This window comes from Pezoporus occidentalis, unplaced genomic scaffold (assembly GCF_034315485.1).
Source record: "Pezoporus occidentalis ecotype Australia unplaced genomic scaffold, CSIRO_AGI_Poc_V1 ctg58, whole genome shotgun sequence".
In the NCBI taxonomy this organism is placed as follows: domain Eukaryota; kingdom Metazoa; phylum Chordata; class Aves; order Psittaciformes; family Psittacidae; genus Pezoporus; species Pezoporus occidentalis.
In genome coordinates, this window is record NW_026915921.1 from 1,785,372 (window position 1) to 1,808,493 (window position 23,122).

General features: G+C 38.7%; 1 protein-coding gene across 7 annotated transcripts in view; it reads left to right on the top strand.

Annotated features, from left to right (window-relative positions):
- The window catches only part of SH3BP2 (SH3 domain binding protein 2), a 39,474-nt gene extending 16,581 nt beyond the window's left edge, over positions 1 to 22,893 (top strand). Inside the window, exons 1-14 of one of the 7 annotated variants that reach the window (XM_062638715.1) lie at positions 4,188 to 4,326; positions 6,092 to 6,285; positions 9,750 to 9,889; positions 10,917 to 11,019; positions 13,395 to 13,512; positions 14,101 to 14,171; positions 14,573 to 14,661; positions 16,117 to 16,182; positions 16,711 to 17,293; positions 18,883 to 18,991; positions 19,339 to 19,394; positions 19,801 to 19,882; positions 20,135 to 20,194; positions 20,659 to 22,893. In XM_062638715.1, coding sequence (XP_062494699.1) covers positions 9,754 to 9,889; positions 10,917 to 11,019; positions 13,395 to 13,512; positions 14,101 to 14,171; positions 14,573 to 14,661; positions 16,117 to 16,182; positions 16,711 to 17,293; positions 18,883 to 18,991; positions 19,339 to 19,394; positions 19,801 to 19,882; positions 20,135 to 20,194; positions 20,659 to 20,796 — 1,611 coding nt within the window. In that variant the 5' untranslated portion in view covers positions 4,188 to 4,326; positions 6,092 to 6,285; positions 9,750 to 9,753 and the 3' untranslated portion in view covers positions 20,797 to 22,893. Of the gene's footprint in view, positions 1 to 3,864; positions 3,887 to 4,074; positions 4,327 to 6,091; positions 6,286 to 9,749; positions 9,890 to 10,592; positions 10,733 to 10,916; positions 11,020 to 13,394; positions 13,513 to 14,100; positions 14,172 to 14,572; positions 14,662 to 16,116; positions 16,183 to 16,710; positions 17,294 to 18,882; positions 18,992 to 19,338; positions 19,395 to 19,800; positions 19,883 to 20,134; positions 20,195 to 20,658 lie in introns of those variants that run through there. The other 6 variants (XM_062638717.1, XM_062638712.1, XM_062638711.1 and 3 more) reach the window with 6 other exon arrangements.
- Positions 22,894 to 23,122: the final 229 nt, after the last annotated feature.

Consider the following 23,122-nt stretch of genomic DNA (forward strand, 5'->3'; position numbering starts at 1 on the left):
TTGGGGAAACTCCCTTTACAGCTGCCTGCAGCACAAGTGTCAGCAGGAATAGGACTTTGGCAATCGTGTTTGTACTTCTGCTTTAAATAAGTTACGTGACTTACTTAAACTAGGGTCTAGTTTAAATTGTCCTATGAGTACTGATTAAAGATATGTGTTAACATAGCTGTGTTTACAGCCTTTTTTACAGGGACTTTGTATATAGTTATCAGTTCTATATACTGTCCATCTGGTTTGAATAGTAAATGAGAACAGAAGTCTTGCCTTGGTAACATGTCGTTTAAATTTATTTGAAAGAAACATGATAAGCAGCAAAAACATTTAACAACTTGCCTTCCATTTCAAGTGTTACTTATGCCAAGTGTTACTGGTACAGTCTGACTGGCATAGACTTGACACCCACTTATCTTGCTGGGTGAATGCTCCTGTACAGTTTTGAGGGGCCCTTTGATTCAGTAGAAATCCCTTAAACTTAACTTGAGAAGCTGCTCATAATAAAATTGTCAACATACAAAATTGACAACATAGAAAATGATGCTAGATAGCTGTGCTGATCTTAATTCAATCCTTATTTGCATCAGGATAAAGCCTTAGGCTAGCTGATGTAAGAGAATCTGTTAAATTATAATGGTCTTATATTAAGAGTTTGCAGAAGGTTCTTCTCTTCCAGCTGCACACTCTAATTTGAGGGTTTTTTACAAGCTATGCATATACTGCAAATATTTTCTACTTTGGCTTGCAGACATTTGAGCAATATATGACATTAACCAGATCCCAAAATCAAAGTCGGTATATCATCTACTAGGACTTGTGCCAAGCTGTTGAAGCAATCAAGAGAAGTTACAACTTTGTTTTAAAGTTGATAGGCTCTTTCTCTGAAATAAGGCTTACTTATTGCAGGTCAGTGCTGGCTGCCATTTTTGAAGTTCCAAGCCAGTAATATGTCCATAGATGTTCAGAGTTTAAGTGCAGTGGGGTATAAATAGAAACTCAGAAGCTTTTTAACCTGAAGTATCTCTCAGTTTTAGATTGAATACGTATTATCAAAGCTTCAGCTACCTTTTTAAATACATATTAGTAAATAAGTAAAAATATTAAGTCATAATCAGCTCTTCCTAAACAAGCTGAATAAGGCCATGGTAGTTGAAGTTTAAAGAACAGGAATTCTTTTGGCATTTAGAAAGAGATTTGCAGAACTTCAAGCCTAATTTCTCCCCTTTGTTGCTGATTTTATTTTTGTTTTCTATTTTAATTGTAATTCTGCAGGTCACCCAGCAGAAGTAATTCTGATGTGTGCTTATTGATGTTTTCCTGGGCCTGCCTTACCTAGCAGAGGGAGAATCCAGGCAAGTAATGTACACTTGCTCTTGCAATTGGCAGTAGTGGAGTATACACTTAACAAATACATCATGTCTCAATATAGTGGATTTCTTTCCACTGTGATCTAGCAACTTAGGACTAAGCTAGTTTGGTAGAGTTAATGAAGGAATAAAACTCATCATAAGCTGCTCCTGATTCAAGCTTATTAAAGTCAGTAAAACTTGAACAGAATGTGGCCTTTAATGCTTTGCTATACTGTAGGCTTTTATAGAAGTATATAATGTATGAACTGTTAGGTTATTCTGAGCAGAACTTGACTACCGAGCTGACTACTTGCAGCTGAAGTGGTTTTCATGCTACTTCATTTTTTTTCTATTGCTCTGTTAGTCTTTCTGCCTCGCCTGTTGCCACGATTGTTTTGTGCTGCTTTTATTTACAGTCCATTCTTGCAGTTTCCTGTAAATTGGTCTGCAAAAGGAAGCTCTCTTGCTGCAGGGACAGCTCAATGTTCAGCTAGGCTAGTGAATTTATATTGGCAAGGACAACATAGTGCTAGAGGTATATTTTATTGCTCTTGCTTTCCTTTAATTAAGGATAAGTAGGATTGCTTTGGACTGGGAGCAAGAGCTGTTCCTAACAGTGGTAGGGATGGTTGGCTGACTTCCTCGGACAGTGGCCCTACTGGAATGAAATCCAAATGGTGGTTGCTGATGCTTTGGTTCTTCCTTTTAAGGCTGCGTGAAACCTCATAATGTTAAAGAAATGAAGTAACTCCTTTTGAGTGAAATTCTCCCACGGCTAGTGTGGTGCAAAGCTGCTTCTCCTCACTGATTCTATGGGGACAAGTGAAGGTTAGTGGTCTGAAAGCCATACACCAGAGTTCCTTGCATGACAGAATTCTGCATTGTGAAGATGGATATATTTAATACCCTTCCACTTCTGTGACAGGCATATCCATGAAGATTTCATCTCTCTTCAGTCTATTCATTTGCAATTTTGACACACAACCCTTCTGGTGAATGTTTGCTGTAGGAAGCTAAGGTGAATTTTCATTCTTCCAAATCTGGAAAGCATCTAAAAAATTGTCTTTTTTTTTTTTTTTAATTCCTTACTGAAACACCACCTTGTGTGTGTGTGTGCATGTGTGAAATGGCTGCTGCTTTAGCTCTGTGACTTATCTTAGTAATGTTGGAAATCACCTGAAAAGCCAAAAGGGGATCCTGGAACTTGAAATGAAAAATCCTGGTTTTCTGAATGCTTAACTGAAGAAAGGGAGAGGACAGCATCAGGAAGGTTAGAGCAGAAAAGAAGTACTTCAGAAATATGTGTTGGATAAATGAGGCAAAAATCAGACTATTGAGGCCAAATAGCATAGTACTTTAAAACTGTGGAGCTTGGAGGGGAAAACCAAGAGGTGTGTCAGACCAGAAAAGGTCTTTTTCCCAATGTTACATAGACTCAGATGCTGTCACTTTGACCATAGCTTTTTTCCTGAGGTACAGATGGTGATGCAAGCTTAGAGTATGCTGAGATAGCAGAGCTATGAGAGGGAAGGATTGCTTTAAATCATTGTGGGTTAATGCTTAAAGGCTTATGCTTAAATTGGTACCTGATTTTGTAGCAGATAAAGCAAGTGAATTTAATTCACAGACTGCTGAGGTGTAGTCCTCTTTACATCTTTTCTATGTGAAAAATCTGTGAATTAAGACACTGAGACAACTGGGCATTGATTCTTAGTAAAGAGCATTGGGATTTTGTGTGGATATGATGATCCTTTTAGCTAACAACAGGTGTGTGATACTTAGTTTGCTGCTTCTTCCTATATAGCCTGGCTGTGGAAGGAGTGCAAACAGGTGACCTGTGGTGAGGACTGAGATTTGCTTTTCTAGCTGATGCAGCCATGGCTGGTATCTGAAATATTATTTTCTCTTGTGCTTTGACTGTTGGGTAGTTTACAAAAAAAAAAAAAAGATGTTTTACAGAAACTTCTTCCTTCTGTCTTGGAGTACAGATTAGTGTCTGTTTCCTGAAAAATATGTGAAGGAAGCTTTACTTGATGTAATTATGTATGTAGGTTTTGGCCATCATTCTAAAACTTGCTAATTGGTTTTGTCTTACTTGAACTTTCTAGCCTGGGGTGCTGTTTAATTCCAGTCAGTGAAACACTTGAATCCTTTTAAGGGCTCCAGATGAAGTGTAAAACAATGGCATTTATTCACTATCAGTTGGTCCTGTAGAATTGTTATACTGTGAGCCGCTTAGGTTCAGATTTTACTGTCATTTCTGGTTTTGTAGCGTCAAATGTACAGGCAAAACTTGCTCTAAAGCACATACATGCTTTCCAAATGCTTATTTTTAACTTCTTGGGTTGAAGAGGAAAGAACAAGCTCTAGCTATGGGGGCTGAAAACAGAGGTGAAATACTTGTCATAGTTCTGCGGTGCAGTGCAAGTACCTGAAGCACAGGCAGCATTTCTGAGCTGTGCCTCTGGCAGTGTGAGGGAGCCGAGCACCCTGTAAGCAAAAGGACTTTCTTTTTCTCCCGTGGGAAAGTAGTTGATTGAAAGGTGAGTAGGAAGCAAGCGAGCACTGGAAAATCCCCTCTGCTTTCTGGCTCCATGACTGACAGAGGTTGAGATATGCAGGGTTTGATTTACAACCTCTCTGGGAAGCTCGGAAATCTGACAAAGATAGTGCTGCCCACTAACATTAGGGGAAACAGGAAGTTACAAAGGAAACAAGTCATTGCCTAGGCGTCACTTTTGGCCACGGTGCGGTGCAGATGCACAAGCAGTTGGGGCAGGGTTTCTTTTGTGTGTTGAGTGTACAGCAGCTACCACCGTCACTTTCAGCCTTACAGTACATGGAAAGGGGAGAAGCGCAGAGATGTTTCTGTCATGCCTGAGAGGGGTCAGAAGTCGTTAATGGCTTTGTCATCACAAAGGAAACAATTGTTCGGTGAAACTGTCAGCAGAAAAAGTATGTGTCGGTCAGGCATGGTCACCAGGTTAGTGCATGTTTGTGGCTTGTGTTTCTGTCATCATTTCTCTTTAAGGTAAAGAGCAGACTAAAACTAGGAGTAGAATATGGTATCTGTGGAAAAATACAGAAAATTCAGGGGTAAAGAATTGAAGGGGGAAGAGATGAAGCGAATGTTGGTTGAAAATTATTGCCAGGAAAGAAAAGCAAGTTGGTGCAAGTTAGACTCAGTGAACTTACAACAGTGTGTATCAGTCAGGCTTAGGTCTCTGTTCCCTTTGTTCTGTAAGATTTATTTGGCTTTACAGTGTTTGTACTGTGTGATTGATCCTTCTGAGAAACTGTTGTGAAAGGGGCTGTTAGAGGCATTAAGAAATAGAATGTTTAACCACAAAAGTAGGAGACATGTGAAAGAGCATTTCAGAAATACTAGAGAATGGTTAATAAATAGAAGAGAGACCTGAACATTTAGCAGAAAGCAGTTTTAAGAACAGATGGTAAATATCTAGATAGTTGAATCAGACTGCTACTTTTTGTTCAGAATTGCTGAGAACACATCGGGGAAGCTTTTATTTTACAATTTTGCTGCATGTAATCTGCCTCATTTTGGCAGATTTCAGATTTCAACCTTCTGTGGAGACTGAAACTTAAGTCTGCATTATACAAGGAATACATTCATTTCCTATGTTACAACTTACTTGTAACATTACATATATGTACTCAGAAGGAAACTAGGATCTTGATTTATGTTTGACTTTAAAATAGAATCTAAAGACTAGAGGCTATGAGATACATGGAGTTTAAAAAGTTCTCAGACCTAAGTGTCACAGAGATACTTGTTACAAATTCAGATCAGGTCTGATTTTTGTACTGCAGCATTGGAGTCTCTTTTTTAATTTTTATATCTAGCATGACCAAACTGGGCTCCAAGACAGACTATAAATACTGTTATAGCAAGTGAGAACTTCTAATACAACTTTTGGCAGCTGTAGTTTCAGAGATGAGGTTAATGTATTTTTACGCCTGTATACTGCAAGATGTGGAGATGATCACATCTGCCATATGTTCTGCTGAAGTTAAGCAAGAACTGAGGACTCGTGGCTCTTCCAGCATGAAATCTGAGGTTGAATCAGCTTGTACTTGCTTTAATTGGGCTGAACGCCAATAGCTCTTAAGGCCAAAAGCAGTAAGTGCTCTTCTATAATGTAATCCAGATTTCTAATGTGGCAGAGTATTATTTTTACCTGCAGAGGGACATTTAGCCTGTAAAGTTATGCTCTAGCCTCCAATACAGCTATTCTGTATGTGCTGACTGAGGGGATAGGTTAAAATTACTTCACACTTGCGTACGACACAGTAACAGAAGTCTACTCTCCATTTAAAGTTTCAGCTTGGTAAGGGTTTTATGATGCAGAAGAAACTTCTGACTGGCATTATCGAGGTTGCACAAAGGGTGTACTTTTTCATTTTTTCATGCTGTTGTGACTTTTATGGTACTCCATATGAAAACCAGCTCATTGTGATAGTGTTTGAGAAAAGTATACTCGTGATATACTTGGACTGACTTTCTTGATACCTACACTGCAAATGGGTTTGGTTTTTAGTCTGGCAGACCAGTTTATGTATATGAAGTAATTCCAATAGTAATTGTATAAGCTCTGTATCACACTCAAGAGTGCTAACTGCACTCTTCTGCCTTTCCAAAAGCACTGTTGGAAGATGAAGCAAATCCTACGAACTGCTGTTCCACCATTTCTCCTACTACACTCTAAGGCCTATCTTCTCCCTCACAGGCATAGAATTGTCATGGGGATCATCTGAGAAACAGTGATGTAAGGCCTTTCGCTGTCTGCTGCCACCTTTTCTGGTTCAGATGGTTCTGTTCAATGCTGTTTCAGTGGGGGAGAAAGTTGATTCAAGAGCCATTTATAATGGGTTTTGGGGCTTGATGGAAAACGTACTTTAAAAATACGCATCTAGTCCCTTGGTGAGTGGAAAGAAGAATAAAGTGTGTAGCTACTACTAGAAGCTTGCCCAAAATAATGCATGGGTAATACCACTTTCTGTTTGTAACAGAGGACCAGTGTCAGAAAGAGCATGGCTTGGCTCTGACTGCACTTAATGGGTCCTTTCTGTTAACCTCATTGTTAGCTCCATGGAAGAGGCTCTGCTTATGCACCTGGGGTGAAAACGAGTAGTGAGGTCTTTGGCTTGTGGTGCAAAAATGTAACTGCATTAGAAACAACTTGGAAATATCTTTCTGTTCTTAATGATCACAGAACCAACAGTCTCTACAGTGACTTCAGTGCTTGCTGTTGTATATACCTGGTAATGCAACGTCGATCTGCTCTTTATGTAATGCATTAAAAAAAATATAAAAGGAATATCAAGAGTGAAGGGAAGAATTTCAGCAAGCTGAAGGCAACATATTATAGGCGCTAAGACCAGAAAAATCTTTAAAAGCATCCATTTTCATTCCTCCCACTCCTACTATAAAGATTCGGGGATTACACTGTTTTGACAGCTTTCTCCCAGCAGCTTGATGCAAAGTAGTGTCCTTCTGGAGTTGTAGTGTCAAGAAAAGAACAAAAATCTGCTTAGGACTAGATTCAAAGTAGTACTTAAATGGATTTTAGAAGCCTACCTCAAACATTTCACTTCAAAATACTAAAGTCCTCCCTATCTGTCTGCAGTGTGTCTGCAAATGAAAGTGCTTCAGGAGCTTACAGATGTGATGGGGAATGCCATAAGCCACAATGAGTTCCAGAAAATAGGCATAAGAGGCTGTTGATCTATTAAAAAGCCTCATGTATTAGGTGGGCTTTTTAGCTCATATAATGTGTATTTGGTTGCGTGGAGTTCAGCCACGTCTCCTTCTATTCACTTAGCGGGGATGGGGAAGTTCTCCGTTGGTCTCTATTTTCAGGACTGTTTTATAGTGAGTAGTCAAAAATAAGAAATGATTATGAATAGAGGAATCAGAACCTCATACTCTGCTGTCATTTCCCCTTGGTAGTCATCACACTGTAGAACTGGATTTATTCCCCACTACTCCTCTGCTTCCATGATTTGAGGGTTTTTATATGTCTGCCTGATATTCTGTTTTTTCAGGAGGAGGAGAAAATGCCCCATCCAGGCATGCTTTAGTGAGTAGCCTAACTAGTCTATCCCTGTACAGAAGGCCAACATGACCTAGTCAGATATTTCTGTTCTATGTATTTACCTAGGGTGGGATACCCTTGTCCCCAGTGTTTGTCATTGGCCTCTCTGAAATCTCAGCTTACTGCTTGTTTTGGATAACCTCACTGAGACATTTAACTCTGCCTCTGCTGGTTTGTATTCAACCTAAGCATGGAACACCAACGGCTAGGCGCTTGAGTTCCTTCTTGTTCTTTGTAGTAAACACACAAAGGATTTGAAGACCCATGATGAACTTGAAACTGTTGGATAGCGTTGAGACTAATGTTAAAGTTAGTTTAAGAAAACTGACATCAGAGTCTGTTTGTCTGAATAAAAAGGTTCCATTTTTACTTAATCTTTTTTCTGAATGTAACTAGAAACAAACTGAAATAACTTAATCATAAATGAATTCCTAATGTTTCAGTGTTGCTAAGCCTGTTCTTAAAAGAAGGAAATGAGCCCAGGACTTCCCTTTGCATTCCTCATTTCAAGGAAGTGACTCTTAGCGGTACTGTAATGGGGTTTGGTGTCAGCAGCCAGCTGGTTAATATTCACCATTTCACTCACTTGGATTTTTCTGCAAGATGTGGGGAAATGATATGAAGAAATTGGGGGTGTATCAACTTTTGTTACTTTTTTTTAATTCTTAAAAGCTTTAAATATCTGTGTGTAGCCCCTTCTTGGACCTTTTAACACAGTGCTGTTGCTAGATATTTCATTGTGAAGGAGAAAGAGGAAGGAACAGCTCAGCTTGGAAAGATCCCTATCATATAATAAGAACAAGGAGGAAATAGCAGAAGGAAGGATGTTGCTGATACAAACAAAAGTAACTTAGCTTTTTGTGAGCAGCAGAGTCCTGGAGGAAAATTGAGAAACCATGGTGCCTTGCAGTGTCTCCTGTGAGAACGTTTCTAGGGCCTTGGATCTGATCTTCTCTCCTTGTGCTTGTTTTATAACACTGGGGACTAAAGCCTAATTTTTGTCATTAGGTTTTCTAGGCTGCCCAGAGAATTTAATTGAGTTTAACTTAATTGCTAGGTAATTTCCACCCCTCCCTCCTAATGCATCATGAGCAAAGGGCAAGCCATTAGGTCGACATCCTGATCTGATCCACTGAAAGATCAATTGAATTGCATTTCTGTTTTTCCTAACACATGTACAATGGATACATACTCTGCTATTGAAATTAATCCCTCAACAAAACTGCATCCCTTGCTTATTCTTTTCAGTATGGGTACTTCAAGTTGCCATCTTATGCTGGAGAGTAGTGCTCAGGTAAGTGTGTTGTACTGCGGGCTCTTGGATTCCTGTACTGAGCTACATTATTAACTTCCAGTACTGTCCCTTTGGGGGAAAGGAAAAGCAAACAAGATCCATTAGACTTCAGTCCTCCACTAAAAGCTCTCCAGTGCTAAACCATCATTCCTTTATCAGAAACTAATTAACTGGAACTTCATTAATTTGCCTCTTAACAGCAAAGGTCTCTAACCCTACATGTGAGGATAATGCCCCTTTTATGTTTAGGGCAAACTTCCCCTTCAGTTCAAACATTATTTCTTTTCTGTATTACACAGTAGGATTTTTAGCCTAGTTCTGTTACTGGTTGAAAAAAGAAAGGGCTCATAGTGATGTATCAGCCAGGAAAAAACTGCTACTTAAGAAACAATTTTTTTTTGCATTATTAATTAATGTATAAATTAAATAGAAGCCTGCAGCAATGTGAGATGAAATTCATTTGCACAGGATGCTGTCACACATGACATCCAATATTAGACAATATGCTAGTGCTTTCATTTGGTATAAAACGTGTATATACGCAGTAAGTACTGTTGGTTACTGCAGTTACAAAATGACTATTGATTCCCCTAATTATATAGAATATTGTATTTCATACACATGTGGCATAGAACTTTGGAGAATAAACTGATTTTCTTGCTAGCTACTTGCCTGATTAAGTCTCACGGTGTTATCTGGAGCATTTTAAAACATAAATACTTAAATAACATTTACCAAGCACTCCTGCATTGTTTCAACAACTGCCAATCACTTTTGAGAGCTGTATAAAAATAAATCGGGACTTTCTGCACCATGGTTTTTTACACATTACAAACTTCCTGGAATCTCTGAGCACCCGTCTGTGCTACATACTTGACTGCTGAACCATGTTAGTTGTTTGGAAAACTTGTTTAAGGAAACAAGCTTTGTTTCCCAGTACTCATTTCTTGAAGTAAAATCTAAGTTTAAACTGGTTTTAATTATTCTAAATTGCAGAACGATGGCCTCCCAGGAGCAGGTCTGGCCAGTCCCAATGAAGGCAATTGGAGCACAAAACCTTTTGACAATGCCTGGAGGAGTGACCAAATCAGGGTATCTTCATAAAAAAGGAGGCACCCAGCTGCAGATCTTGAAGTGTAAGTTGACTAAACTAAATGTTTTAAATGCTTCCCTTCGGGGCCTTTAGCGCATTTCATGTTAACAGACTATTTAATGAAGCTGATCTTCCACTTCACCTATACTGGATTACAGTTTTACTGGAATATATAAATGAAAGACCCATATTGAAAGAATTTCCTTTAATTGTTTTGGAACTGTAAGTCTTAGATGATAAATGTTGTGGTTGGTTTACTTGGTTGAATCTTTTTTCAAGTCCTTCCCAAGTAAGGTTTTAAAGACACAAACACATTCCTGGGGTATGTATCAATTGCAAATATTCTTTTCTAAAAGAAATTAGTACTCAGCTTTTTTTCCAGTTGGTTATTCTGTGTTGGAAAAATATCCCCATCTCCTACTGCTGTTGTGAAATAGAAATTTTCTCACTGCCAACATTAGGTTGTGCTTAGAAACAGTAATTGCTTCTGGAATCAGAATCTATTTACATGGAGAAAACTTAAGATTATGAGTTTGTTTATTTATATGCTGTTCATTTGCTATCTCTGTTTATACTTTTATAGTGAAGGACAAAGATTACTGCCTTTGATAAAGGAGAGGAGTGTTAACCCTTTAAAAAAAGGGAAAATAAATCTTCAGGGAGATACCATCATGAGTTCGGGATGTTCATAAATATGTATTTGTACCCTGTGGCTACCTCCTTCCTTCCATTTTGTTTTAGTTTGCATTGTTGCATTAGCTTATTTGTCTAGTAAAGGAGCGCAACTGGAGGTCAGACCTGCAGTCTCTTAGGCTTCTTTTGAAGTTATCAGATCAACTGCCTCTGAAATGAGGGAAGCAGATGCTCCTTTTAGTCCTGAAACACTGTGAGCAGACAGCTTTACCATGCGGCTGATGGTCAACCAGCTGTCACTTAACTAGTTTGTGTTGGCTTATGATTAATAAGATGACTAAAACCTGAAACAATAGTTCTGCCTAAGTTAAGAGGTTCTAGTTAATCTACTGCCTTTGGATTTATATTTTGCTCAGTTTCTTTCTTTATCTTTTCAGGGCCATTGAGATTTGTGATTGTCCATGAGGGATGTATTTACTATTTTAAGAGCAGCACATCTGCATCTCCACAGGGTGCATTTTCTTTGAATGGTTACAACAGGTGAGTGCCAAAGAACTTATCTAACGCCCAAGCTCCTCTGCTTAACGCAGTGGGGACTATGGTTTACATTTCCAATGAAGTTAAACAGAACTACATCTGTTGTTTAGGTTACGCTCTGATCTCAGCCTCCAAGAGTTGTATTCCTTTCAAACTGTACATATGATATGTCCTGTGCTTTGCAACTATATAGCCTTCATCTTTTGTAATCTAACCAGTAAGGCTGTTAAAATTGCAATAGGCTTACTCTTGTTACTGACTTAGTGCAGACTTTGCACATGCAGGTAGATGTGGATTCTTTTGGATAAATTACCTTTGCTCTCTAGTGAATTCAGTGATTGTCCAAAAATAGAAAGGAATTGGAAAAGAATATTTATGGAGTTACTGGTTCAGTAACACCAGTGTCAAAACTGATTTCAACTACAGTAGTGATAAATGAGAGAATGCACGTGCAAAATGTCTGACTCGTGTGTTACATGTTATAAATCTTAATATTTGCTTTTTAAGTCGAAGACAAAAATACATGGCTTTCATGTTATTAGGAGTACCAGAATCTGACTGAGTGCAGCATAGGTACAAGGCCTACTATTAGAAGCCTAACTTAACTTTAGGAAATTGCTGTTGTAGCTGATGCTCAGAAAGGACTACTGAGAGTATATAAAGAATTATCACATTATTGGTCCTAACAGCAATTTTTTTTGGTATTTTTAAACATGTAAGTGATCCTTTAACTGTATAATGTTCTCAGACTTCTGCAATAAGGAAGTATCTTTATTAGCTTTCTAAGTGGCTGCAACAATGACACATTTTATGGGAATACAGTTGTAAACATTGTAACTAATTAAAAATTCAATATTAATTTGTATAAGAAACTTGTAACTTGGTCATGACTCTAGCTTCTGTAATCACGTTGACATGAAAAATACCATGGAATCTGTAGATGCGAGGGACTGTGTCGCTGCTTTTCATATATATATGCATTCTAGCAGTCTTGTAGAGACTTTGACTGTAATCAGGACCAGATCTTGGTTAGTATTATGCACAGTTATAAGCATTATTGAGAAATCATTTGAAGTGAAAGAATTTGTTAGACTGGGTAGTTGCATAAGGCTGTGTGAAAACAAGTCGCTCTAAGGCTTCCCTGGACTTTTATTTTGCAGTTTTCATTTAATAGATGTTATGTGTGAAGAATAGACATGAGATGAGAATGTGCTGAGTGCACTAATGACTCAAAATGTATAGTGATGCCTATTGCTAGTATCCCTCTCAGCTGTACCAGGGGTATTTCCCACATTAACATCCTTATGAGCCTTACACTAGTCGAAAAGCTTAAAGAGTTCCTTTTGTGCCTTTGTTTTGGACTGGGCAGATGCAGAAAAGTACATCCTCCAGTTTAAAAGGAGGATTAGGGTTCTAAAAAAGAGGTAATTTCTAATTTTGCAGCTTCAGGATGTTAATTAGATTTATTCTTTTTTTCCCCAAAAACATCATCTTGAGTAAGTCCCTAACCAAATGTCAAATATCTCTGAGAATCTTCTTTTCTATGTTCACAAACCATGTTTCCCAGTATTAAGGACTTACGGAAATCCTATATTGCATGAGGAAGTTGGTAAGTTAGAAAAGTTTAGGAACAAGAAAGGAAGACCCAGTAATGATTTGTAAAAGCTTTAATCGGGTTTCTCTTTGGTTTATGTGCAACAAATCTTAGAATTGTTACTTTTAGACTACCCACAGTCTTTGGATTTTAGTCTCCTTTATTTGTTCCAAAGCCTTACAGAGAGCATCTACAACCAAATTCATGCATATGTAAGGAATTTCCTCGTTTGAGACCCCTCTGGGGGAAAAATAATGAGAAACAAACATATCTAGTGCAGTTTGTGAAAGAGGTTGAGTTGTGCTTGGTTTAAAATAATAAAAAAGGTCAAGAAAGTGTTTGTAAGGGAAAAGTGGAAAAATTAACTTTTAATATTAGTTCTCCTTTATTTTCATGGAAAAGGTGTATTTTGGTTTTTTCATCTCTGCCTTTCTGAAATGCAGATCACAGGCACCTTAAATACTTCTTATTGTGGTGTGAAGCTTGTGAATTAATGCAGTTCATTAAAACTATTGAACAGGTTGAAACATCTGTTTGCAAGTGTGGCTGCTAGTTTAATGAGTGCTTTGTCCTATCGCCGTTCTTGCGTTGTTCTTTCTACCCACTTCAGTGCATCAGTGCTACAGATGCACCTACGGGGAGTTTTAAGGCTTTCTTCTGGGCTTGGGGATTATTTTTCCTAAGGCAGAACTGGCCTGTAAAACTGCTTTCTGTCAAAGCCTTATGACTTGCATGGCAGAAATATAGATGAAGGGTTTCATGTATTGGTGGTTCTGTTTCTCAGGGTTATGCGGGCAGTTGAGGAGACGACATCAAGCAATGTGTTTCCTTTCAAGTTAGTACACATTAGCAAGAAGCACAGGACATGGGTTTTTTCAGCTTCTTCTGAAGATGAAAGAAAGGTAACTTCTTCTTCAATTTTCCTTGAAGCAGAAAGTGAATCCTGGACTTCTATAAAATCTAAATGAACTGGATACTCAGCTGTATAGCTGTATAGCTGGTTCTTTTGTCTCCTCTGAAAATAATTTCTGAAGTTTTAACTATGAAGTTTAGTGTTAGTTCAGGTTGTAATTTAGGGACTGGTTGTAAGTGACATATAGATGACATGGTTTTCTCCTTATTCTTTGTTTTATTTTTAGCCAAGGAACAAATTTTTATATGTTAAACATTTGATAAAGTATGAAACCTTTTCAGTGAGATCTCTCACCCATAGACATACAATGAACAAGCACCTGGTTTTAGAAAGAACAGCTTGAAATTTGCAGACTAAAAGTTTAATATATTTAGTATGTTTAATATACGTTCTTATAGCACTTTAGAACATTTGACTGGTAAGTCCTCTCAATATAAAGGATTCATGGATGTATCCTATTTCAGTGTAGGTTCTTTACAGAGTTACTCAGTTCTTACAGAGGATGGATACTATAAATCTTTAACAATTTAAAGATGCTTTTGTTGAATGTTGTTTGGTTGTTTTTTTTCTTATTTAGAATTGGATGCTATCCTTGAGGAGGGAAATTGATCACTACCATGAGAAGAAAGAAACAATAACAGAATTCAGGTATAAATCCTTAATCTCTATTTGCTTTTTATCCCTTTTGCTCTAGTTCTTGACAGTGGTGCTTTAGGCTTTTTGCACCTACAAGCAATTTACTGTTAAACCAAAACAAGTGCAGTAAGGCCCAAGAATGAAAGGCCTTCCTAATACATAGTTTAAGTAGTACTAAGACAAAACCAGATCTTTTTACTAAGAGAACTTTAAATGTCAGTTTTGTGTAAAACACATAAAAACTTTAAAAAGACAGTAGCAACATATCTGGCTGTTAATTGGGAATGAGGAATAGGTCGCTTCTGCTTTTCCAGCATTCCTTTGCAGTGCTGCTGTCCTCCTAACATGCCTGTTTACTGTCCCAGTACCCATAGCACAGTGATGCAGAAGGTACTCTGTTTTTTCTTTTGCAGTGACTCTGGTTCCGATGCAGACAGTTTCTATGGCTCAGTAGAACGTCCCATTGATATCAAGTATTCTCATCATTCAGCAGATAATGAAGGTGATAAATTAAGACACAATAAATAAGATTTACTTGCTTGCTTATTTCTTCTGGATTCTGCAGGAATTATTCCCATAGCTTGAGCAAACTGAACTAATTTGCAACTATAAATTTTTGTTTTTGCAAAGTATGTAGTTGTTGTAATTTAAATCAGAATCAGTTGTTCTATGCCATAAACTTAGTAAAAATAAATGGTAACTAAAGAAATTCAGATCTTTCAAGGAGGTGTCTGACAGCCTTTGGCAGTATGGTCTAGTGTGAGGCATCCCTGCCCATGGCAGGGGAGTTGGAACTGGATGACCTTAAAGTCCTTTCCAACCCAAACCATTCTGTGAGTCTATGATTCTTTATTGGGATGATGTTGTTGCCTGTTTAATATGAAACAGAATTCATCCCTGCGGTTTACAAAGATCTTGCATTAGGCACGGGATGCGCTTCTGTGAAATGCACAGGGAAATGTTCTTTGGTGACTTTTAAACTGAGTAACTTTTCAAAGTAGGGCTCTGAATGTCTGATTCTTAGCATAGCCTGTTTTTAATCAAAGTTTGTTACTTGTTCATTGCTGTAGTTGTTTCATAGTCAGCAGTTTGGGCTGGGTGTGTTTATTTTTTCATCGCAAGTGAGGACATTACAGCAAGCCTGTCAGATAAATGTTCACAACATATTGCAGCTACTGACTTCCTAGTCAAGAAAAGTGCTACTACAAATCAGCATGAGAAGCCTCGCCGCCAGGTTCAACGTAGTTTCTTTACTAGGCCATATCCCACCTGCCCCTTCAGATTTCTAAGCGCAGAGTCAACTGGAGCAAGTACTCTCGTTTCCTGACAGGACATTCCTGACTGTTCTTCCTGACTAGGACATAAAGGCAGGAGTGAATCTTTTCATGAAATCCGGTTCAGTTGCTGCAAAGCTGAGGAGAACAGACTCGGCAGCATTTCATGTAGGACTGTGATTTAGTACTTTGGTGTTTCTGGGAGGGAAAGGTTATGTGAAGTGCAATAGAGTGTTGAGTTAGGCTCCTGTGTTGCAAAATCTAAAAAGTTTTTGGTTTAGGGTTAGGTTTTGGGGATTACTTTTTTTTCAACTGGATTTGCCAGTGCATCCATCTAGTTGTATCTCTGCAACTAAGTAGAATTGTTCTCAGGAGGGCTATTAACACTAGAAGGTGTCACCAGAAAGTAAATTTTAAGCTGATAGATGAGGAAAATGTAAAATGAAGTCTAGCTCATCTCCCACTGTTGTAAGTGATGGCTTTTTTGAACTAACAAGAAAACTTAAGGAAACATCTTTTCTAAGTAGCAAAGAGATGGACCAAAATTCTTCTTTTTTTTTTTTTTACCTCTTTAAAAAAAAAAAAGAACTGAAAACTACTTGATTATGAAAAAGCAAAATGTACTCAGTACTCTTTCATGGTTCCAGGAGTACTTAGTCTGATACACTGATTTTTATTTGCAGATTATGACCAGGAGGAAGAGGATGAGTCTTACTTGCAGCCAGATACTTCTGATATAGTAAAAGATGGTATGTGATTCCTTTCATTGCCTTCACAAAAGGCTCCCAGTGAAGGCACTATTCACGTAGAATGCCAGATTTGCTTGGTCATATCTAAAGCACTGCAGGTGGTAAAATAACAGAGGCAATGCACAGGTATCTAATCTTGAGAGGTATTTAGGGTCAAAAGTTCCTAGTAACAGCACAAACAATTACAGGGAGTGTTACATGCCTTAGGGCATGTTTTCTTGCAGGCCTTCTGCCCTGGAAGGTCCTGTGTCTGGCCATCAGTCTTGAGGAGGGGTAGTGCTTTTAATATGGTCTCTCTGGTCAAAGTCATTGTGACCCGTCCCTGAATAGAAATTGCAGGAGTTTACTACATAAAACATTCAGAATTGTGCTGGAAGTTAAATGCTTGTCCAACATTTGGGTACTGTCAGACCAGATGCCAGTGAAGTATCTTAAACCACATAGAAAATGAATCTGAAAAGTCTCATTTCTTGACATACTGTATTTCCCCTCAGTGTGTAATGTATTTTGGATGTTTTCTTTCTGTAGATATGGTCCTGCCCCCAGCCTACCCACCTCCACCAGTTCCTCATGTCAGAAAAGCTCCCTACTCAGAGTCAAGGGCAAATTCCTTTCCTGGCAAATCTCCTGTGCCAGTCCCACCACCACCTCCAAAAAGAAGCTTACCTGATATCAAATTAGAGGATATCTTAAGTGTGAGAGAATCTCAGTGCCGAGCTGAACCTAATCTAAAGATCCAACCCTCGACTCGAAGGCTCAGTGAACAGCTGCCCCCTGTACCTCCTCTACCTCTACTCAAAAAGACTCTGGGTATCAAAGAACCTTGCTCATCGCCTCCAGAGCCTGTGCCTTTAGGTCAAATTCTTGCTACTCCAGAAGGGTGTGAGAAGCTAAAAACCTTAAACCTTTCACAACGAACTCCTCCTCCACTACCGAGCAATAAACCCAAGCTGTCACAGCTTGCTGAAAAACCAGTAGAGCCCAGAGTGCCAAGAGAACACAGTAAACCTGGACTGTTTGTGCCACCAGTGCTCCCAAAGCCACCTGTACCAACCCACCAGCCACCTGCAGTCAAGCCTAGACCTGAGAAGTTTTCATGTCCCCAGTTACAGTAAGTATGAAAACACAATGCACTATTTTTTCCATTGTGCATTAGGTAACTAGCTGACAAACTGATTTCTCATGTTCACATTGACATCTGTTTCTCTCCCCTGCTCCATCCCTCTCTTCTTCAGTGTTATGCTTTTTTGCCCCTATTGCATTGGGCTGAGCTTCTGAAATAGTTCAGAAAGAAATAGGAAACAAAGCAAACTTAAAAAAATACACCAAAATTTTGTAGTTCATTTCTTTTCAGGTGTGTCTTAAAGATTTAATAGCCTTTGATCACAGCTCTTTATGTCAGAGCCTCAGTGAACTGCAAAAACAATTTTAGGCTTCTGTGGAGACAGGAAATGTTTCATTTCATACTAAGATCAGGGAGGTGTAACTAGTTATGGTGGTGAGTCAGATAAAAATATTTTTGTTCACAGGATCATTTAGAAGCTCTGAAGAACAAATAATACATTCTCTAAGACAGTACAGGGAAGACACTGATACACTGGAGTGAGTCCAGTGGAAGGCCAGCCAGATGTTTGGGCTATAGCACAAGATTCATGAGAAGAGGCTGAGAGAATTGGACTCGTGAAACCTTTAGGAAGGCTAGTGGGAGATCACTGCTGTCTAGAACTACTTAATGGGTGGGTATGGAGAAGGCAGAGTAAGACCTCAGAGGTCTGCAAGTGATAAGGGCAGAAGTCACAACCTGAGGCAACAGGCAGAAGTCACAACCTGAGAAATTACAGTTAGATGTTAGGGAAAGGTTTTCACCATGTGGCTTGTGAAACACCAGAACAGGTTGCTGGTGGGAAAGCTGTGGCATTTCCATCCTTGGAGATATTCAGAACTTGACTGGACACAGCTTTCTGAGCTACCTGATCTAGTTGGACTAGCTTTGTGCAGGAGCTTGAACTAAATGATCCCTAGAGGTCCCTTACAACTTACATTAATCTGTGGTTGCCTAAATTAATCTGTGAGTACTGTGCCCAGCTCGGGGGCTCCAAACATAAGGATGTGGACCTGTTAGAGCAAGTCCAGAGGAGGTCATAAAGATGATCAGAGATGGCACACCTATCCTATGAAGACAGGCTGAGAGAGCTGTGCTTGTTCAGCCTAGAGAAGGCTCTGGGGAGACCTTAGAGCAGCTTCCCAGTACCTTTAAGGGTCCTGCAAGAAATCTGGAGAGGGACTTTATACAAGGGTATGTAGGGACAGGACAAGGGGGAAATGGCTTTAACCTGACAGAGGGAAAATTGAGATTACATATAAGGAAGAAATTCCCTGTGAGGGTGGTGAGGCACTGGCATAGGGTGCCCAGAGAAGCTGTGGCTGCTTTGTCCCTGGCAGTGTTCAAGTCCAGGCTGGATGGGTCCCTCAGCAACCTGCTCTAGTGGAAGGTGTCCCTGCCCATGGCAGGGGGTTGGAAATGGATGAGCTTTAATGTCCCTTCCAACCCAAACCATTCTGTGATTTGGGGGCTAAACTGAAACTTTTTCTTCAGTTCTAATTTTATTATCCCTTCGGTGGTGTTTCTTTTTTTTTTTTTGTATATTTGTTCTGTTTTCCTGAGGAGATGTCCTTCAGTTTTTGTTCTCTTTCTGCCAGGAGATCACCACCAGATGGACAGAGTTTTAGAAGTTTCTCATCTGAAAAACCAGCACTGTCCCCCAAGCCAAAGCAACCTGATGATGATTCTGATGATGACTATGAAAAAGTAAGAGCAAGCAAATGATCCATTCTCAAAGAGTTGGGTTTTTTTTCTTGCTTATGTGCACTTTTGGGAAGCTTTTAAATGCATTTTCAGGGGGGAGGAACCCCCACTTTCTGAAAATACAGTGCTGTGGGGGGTTTCTTGGGGGGGAGGTTGAGCTTTCAAGAATGCCTTGATAAATTCTTGATTTTAATATAGGATATAAAGGAGGAAGAAGAAGTATAAAGTAAAGATTAAATCACTGTTAATAATTTCAAATGCTGATGGCTGTAGCTTATTTGCATAACATGTTAGAATTTTGACTTGTCGTTGACTAACATGGGGACTGATTTTCTTCATATTTCTTACAGGTTGGGCTGCCTGCTTCAATATTTCTTAATACCTCTGAATCCTTCGAAGTTGAAAGGTAAAATATGACTTTAAAGTAGTTGCTTAGAAGTCGTACAATGTACAGATCAGTAGTCCAAAGAGCGTGTTGATAGGTACAATTTGTGTTTAAAATCATAAAATTCCTTTAATGTGGAATCACTGTTTAGGGGAGTTAGCTTGGTGCTCATGTGTCAACTGACAACTTGCAAAGTGATTTTTACTCCATCTGGAGAAGGTTCTTCTGCCAGGGTGCTTGATGGGACAGCAAGCCAGATCTGTACTGCATTGCTGGTTTGGATTCTGGAACAGTGAAGTTCTTCCAGCTATGATGTACTGTGGATTATTGCAACTGAAATAGAGATTTCTTTAATAAGAATTCTAAGAATGCAAGCATTTTACCTGTCTGATTCAGAACATGCCAATACATATAATTGCTGTTTTAGGACATTTAAAGCTAGTAGCCCACGGGGACAACCACAGAATGGATTGTACTGTATTAGGAACTCATCTACCAAGTCTGGAAAGGTAACTTGCAATTGCTTAATCTATCCCTCAAAACCCTTTTTGATTTATAGATACTGTATATTATATATGATAAAGTACTTAAAAATACAGCTGTGCTCTTTTCTTAAAGCAAGAAAATCTGAGACAATCACTATCATAACATCAGTGATTTTAATTCTTTTAATCTGGATTGTAATTAATTCCTTAATAATACATTGACTTAGAAGAGCTTATTAGCACAGACTGAATATGGTGTATTTTTTCTCCTTCAAGGTATTGGTTGTGTGGGATGAATCTGCAGAAAAATTGAGGAACTACAGAATCTTTGAAAAGGTTAGTAGCTGCACTGTGTGGGCGTGTGTAATACATGTGTATACAGGTATGAATTCCATGTATATGTGCATATAAAGTTTGCATGTGTATAGTGTCAGAATTAACAAAGTCTAAACTTTTTCCCATTCCCGAAAGTAAAAATAAGCTGATTCAGAAGCACTTGGTCAAAGATGAGAGTTTGAGGACTTGGATCTGGGCTTTCTAGTTGCTGTATCAGGCAAAAGACAAATCAGCTGTCAATTTTCACATCAAAATTTCAGCTCCAGTCAAATCCTAAAAGAATATTAAATTCCTGAGTTAAATTTGGACTTCTTTGTGTAAGTGACTGGTTTGCAAAGCAGTAGCTTGTTTGAAAGAACTTCTTAGTTTTGATGAGGATGTTATGGGCTTTATTGAAACACTGAGTTGGAAAAATGATTGTCAATCATTACATACATGTGGCTTGTTTGTTTGTTTTACGCCAGGATTGCAAGTTTTACCTGGATTCAGACATCATGTTTTTGAACATGGGGAGTCTGGTTGAATACTACAGCACTCATGTCTTACCTAGTCATGACAGCCTGATTCTTCGATGTCCTTATGGTTACTCTAAGCCAAGGTGACATGACTGGCATAATTCACTGACGTTTAGGACAAATACATTCTCTGCTGCCCTTGAACGAGATGTGGACTCCTGCCACTGCTGGACATCTCATTGTTTGCACACAGAAACTGAGTCTGTTTCAACCACTTATTCTCAACTGAATTGTACATAACCTCCATTTAATGAACTCTCAGTAAAACCTTACAATCCAGATCAGTGGATTTCATGGTATTTTCTTTTAAAAAGAGCTGAAGTGATTACGCTGTGAAAACTGCCTGTGATACCTACACCTTTTATGAAACTGCTGCTATTAGTAATCTCCTTGGAATGTAGAAGATGGACATGAACAAAGAAGTGGTCTGAATACAACCCATACAGAAAAGGGAAACTTCTGAAAGTGTATCAGAATTTGCTTGTGACAGGGAATACTAATACTCTGACTTGAAGGTATTACTCCTTAAGTCAGCACTGGTGCTCAACTGAGAAGTTTTGTATTACTCGTATAGTTGACGTGTAAATAATGAAGACTTCTGTGCAAATAATTTGATTTACCATAGGTAAAGATGGATCAGGAAATGTGGCTATTGTTTTTTAAGCCATGTCATACATAACCACATAAACCTTCAGATGATGATGTCTGCAGTAATCAGTATCAGTAGGGTACTAGCCATCTGATAGAGCTGTGGCATCCCACAGGCTGGTTTGTTACATGCACTTCAGGTGGGTTATTACTGATTCGACTTTCCTGGGAGCCCCACTGCTTAGTTCTGAACTGGAAGAGGAGATGCCGCTGGTTTTAGTGGGTATGAGGAAAGAGAAAGGGCTACTTAATTTTAAAGGGGAAGGGAAGGAGTCTTGTGAATACCCCAGATTGTGGTCAGTCTCTTGGGCTCAGATTGTGAGCCCGCTGCACTCTGTGCTGTTCTAGGGCAAACACGCTGCCTTAGTCTGCTGCTTGTAGATCACCAATAATTTTTCCATTATTAAAATTGCTCTTTGTAGTTGCATGCAAATGAAATCTGTTTTTAACATACTATCAAGCAATCACTGATAGGCATTTTCAGGGTGCTTGTGATACTCATTCCATAATATTTCAGGGACAGGTATCCTAAAACCAAGGGCTTGATATTTATGCCAAAATTACCCTATTCCTAAATTTTAATAAGAATAAATTTATTTTAATGGCCTCTTAACTGATTCAAAGTTGTTATGGCCTCATACTCTAATAATGTTTACAAGACTTGTAATTCTGTCACTCCTGAAGCAGAAGAAGGAATCTAGTTTCCATCAGCCTGAATCTGTACCCATAAACTTCACTTTTTCTATTACCTTTTCATATGTTGGTTTTAGTCTTGTTACAGTTAGATGGTCACAAGCTTTGAAAACATCAACAAAACCATTACAGAATAAGAATTTTCTGTTTATGAAAACAGTAAACCAGGAGTTAAACCTTAAGGGGTTTTCCTTAATGAATAGATGCAGCATTAGGACCAAACATAGGAATCAAGACAAGAAACTCTGTCTCTGCCTTTTGCAAGTGACACAGACATATGCAATATCAGCCTTTTGATCTGTGTCCCTGCTGTAGTAGGTTTTATGTGCATAAAGAATATGCAGTACTTAAATGTCAGATTCTGGTGGTAATAGTGGATATTTTGTTTCTAATTACTTCTATTTTAAAGGAGAATCCCTGTCGTTCATACCCTCATATGAATCCACTCTCTAAAGAAGTCTCAGCCAACAAAGCATTTAAAAACTGGCTTCAGCATATCAATATACGGATGTCAAAGCAAGTTCTAGTTTCTTGCAGTATTTATACCTACTGCTTACAGAGTACATTTTTCTCTGGGAATAACTGACTTCACAGTGTTGTGACGGTTAAACTCACACTATGTCTGGGGCCCTGCTCAGATATTTACTTCTTTTTGGCAATCATATACTCTTAAGATTTTTAAACTGTAAAAATACTTATGTAATCTAGTACCTATAAAACATAACACTGTCTAGCTGTGTAATACAAGATTTGCAAATATGTACATGTTTGTGTTAATATCCTATTTTTATATGAACGTATATTTTTCTGAAGTGGATAAACTTTCAGTGCCAGTTCACCAAATTCTGTGCAGTTGTCTTTAACTTCATGGAGGGGAGAGGGAGGGCTCATGCTTTTGTAGTTGTGTTGACTAGTGCTGAATTCTTCTGGCTGTGAAGTTACATGAATTAGTTTCCAACCCCCCCAGGAAGCAAATCTTCGTGTAAGCAACACTATCAGAAATTGAGCATTCTGGTCATCAGACTGTGTGGCTGGGGGTGGAAATGACCTTTGTCCATTTACATCAAGGTTT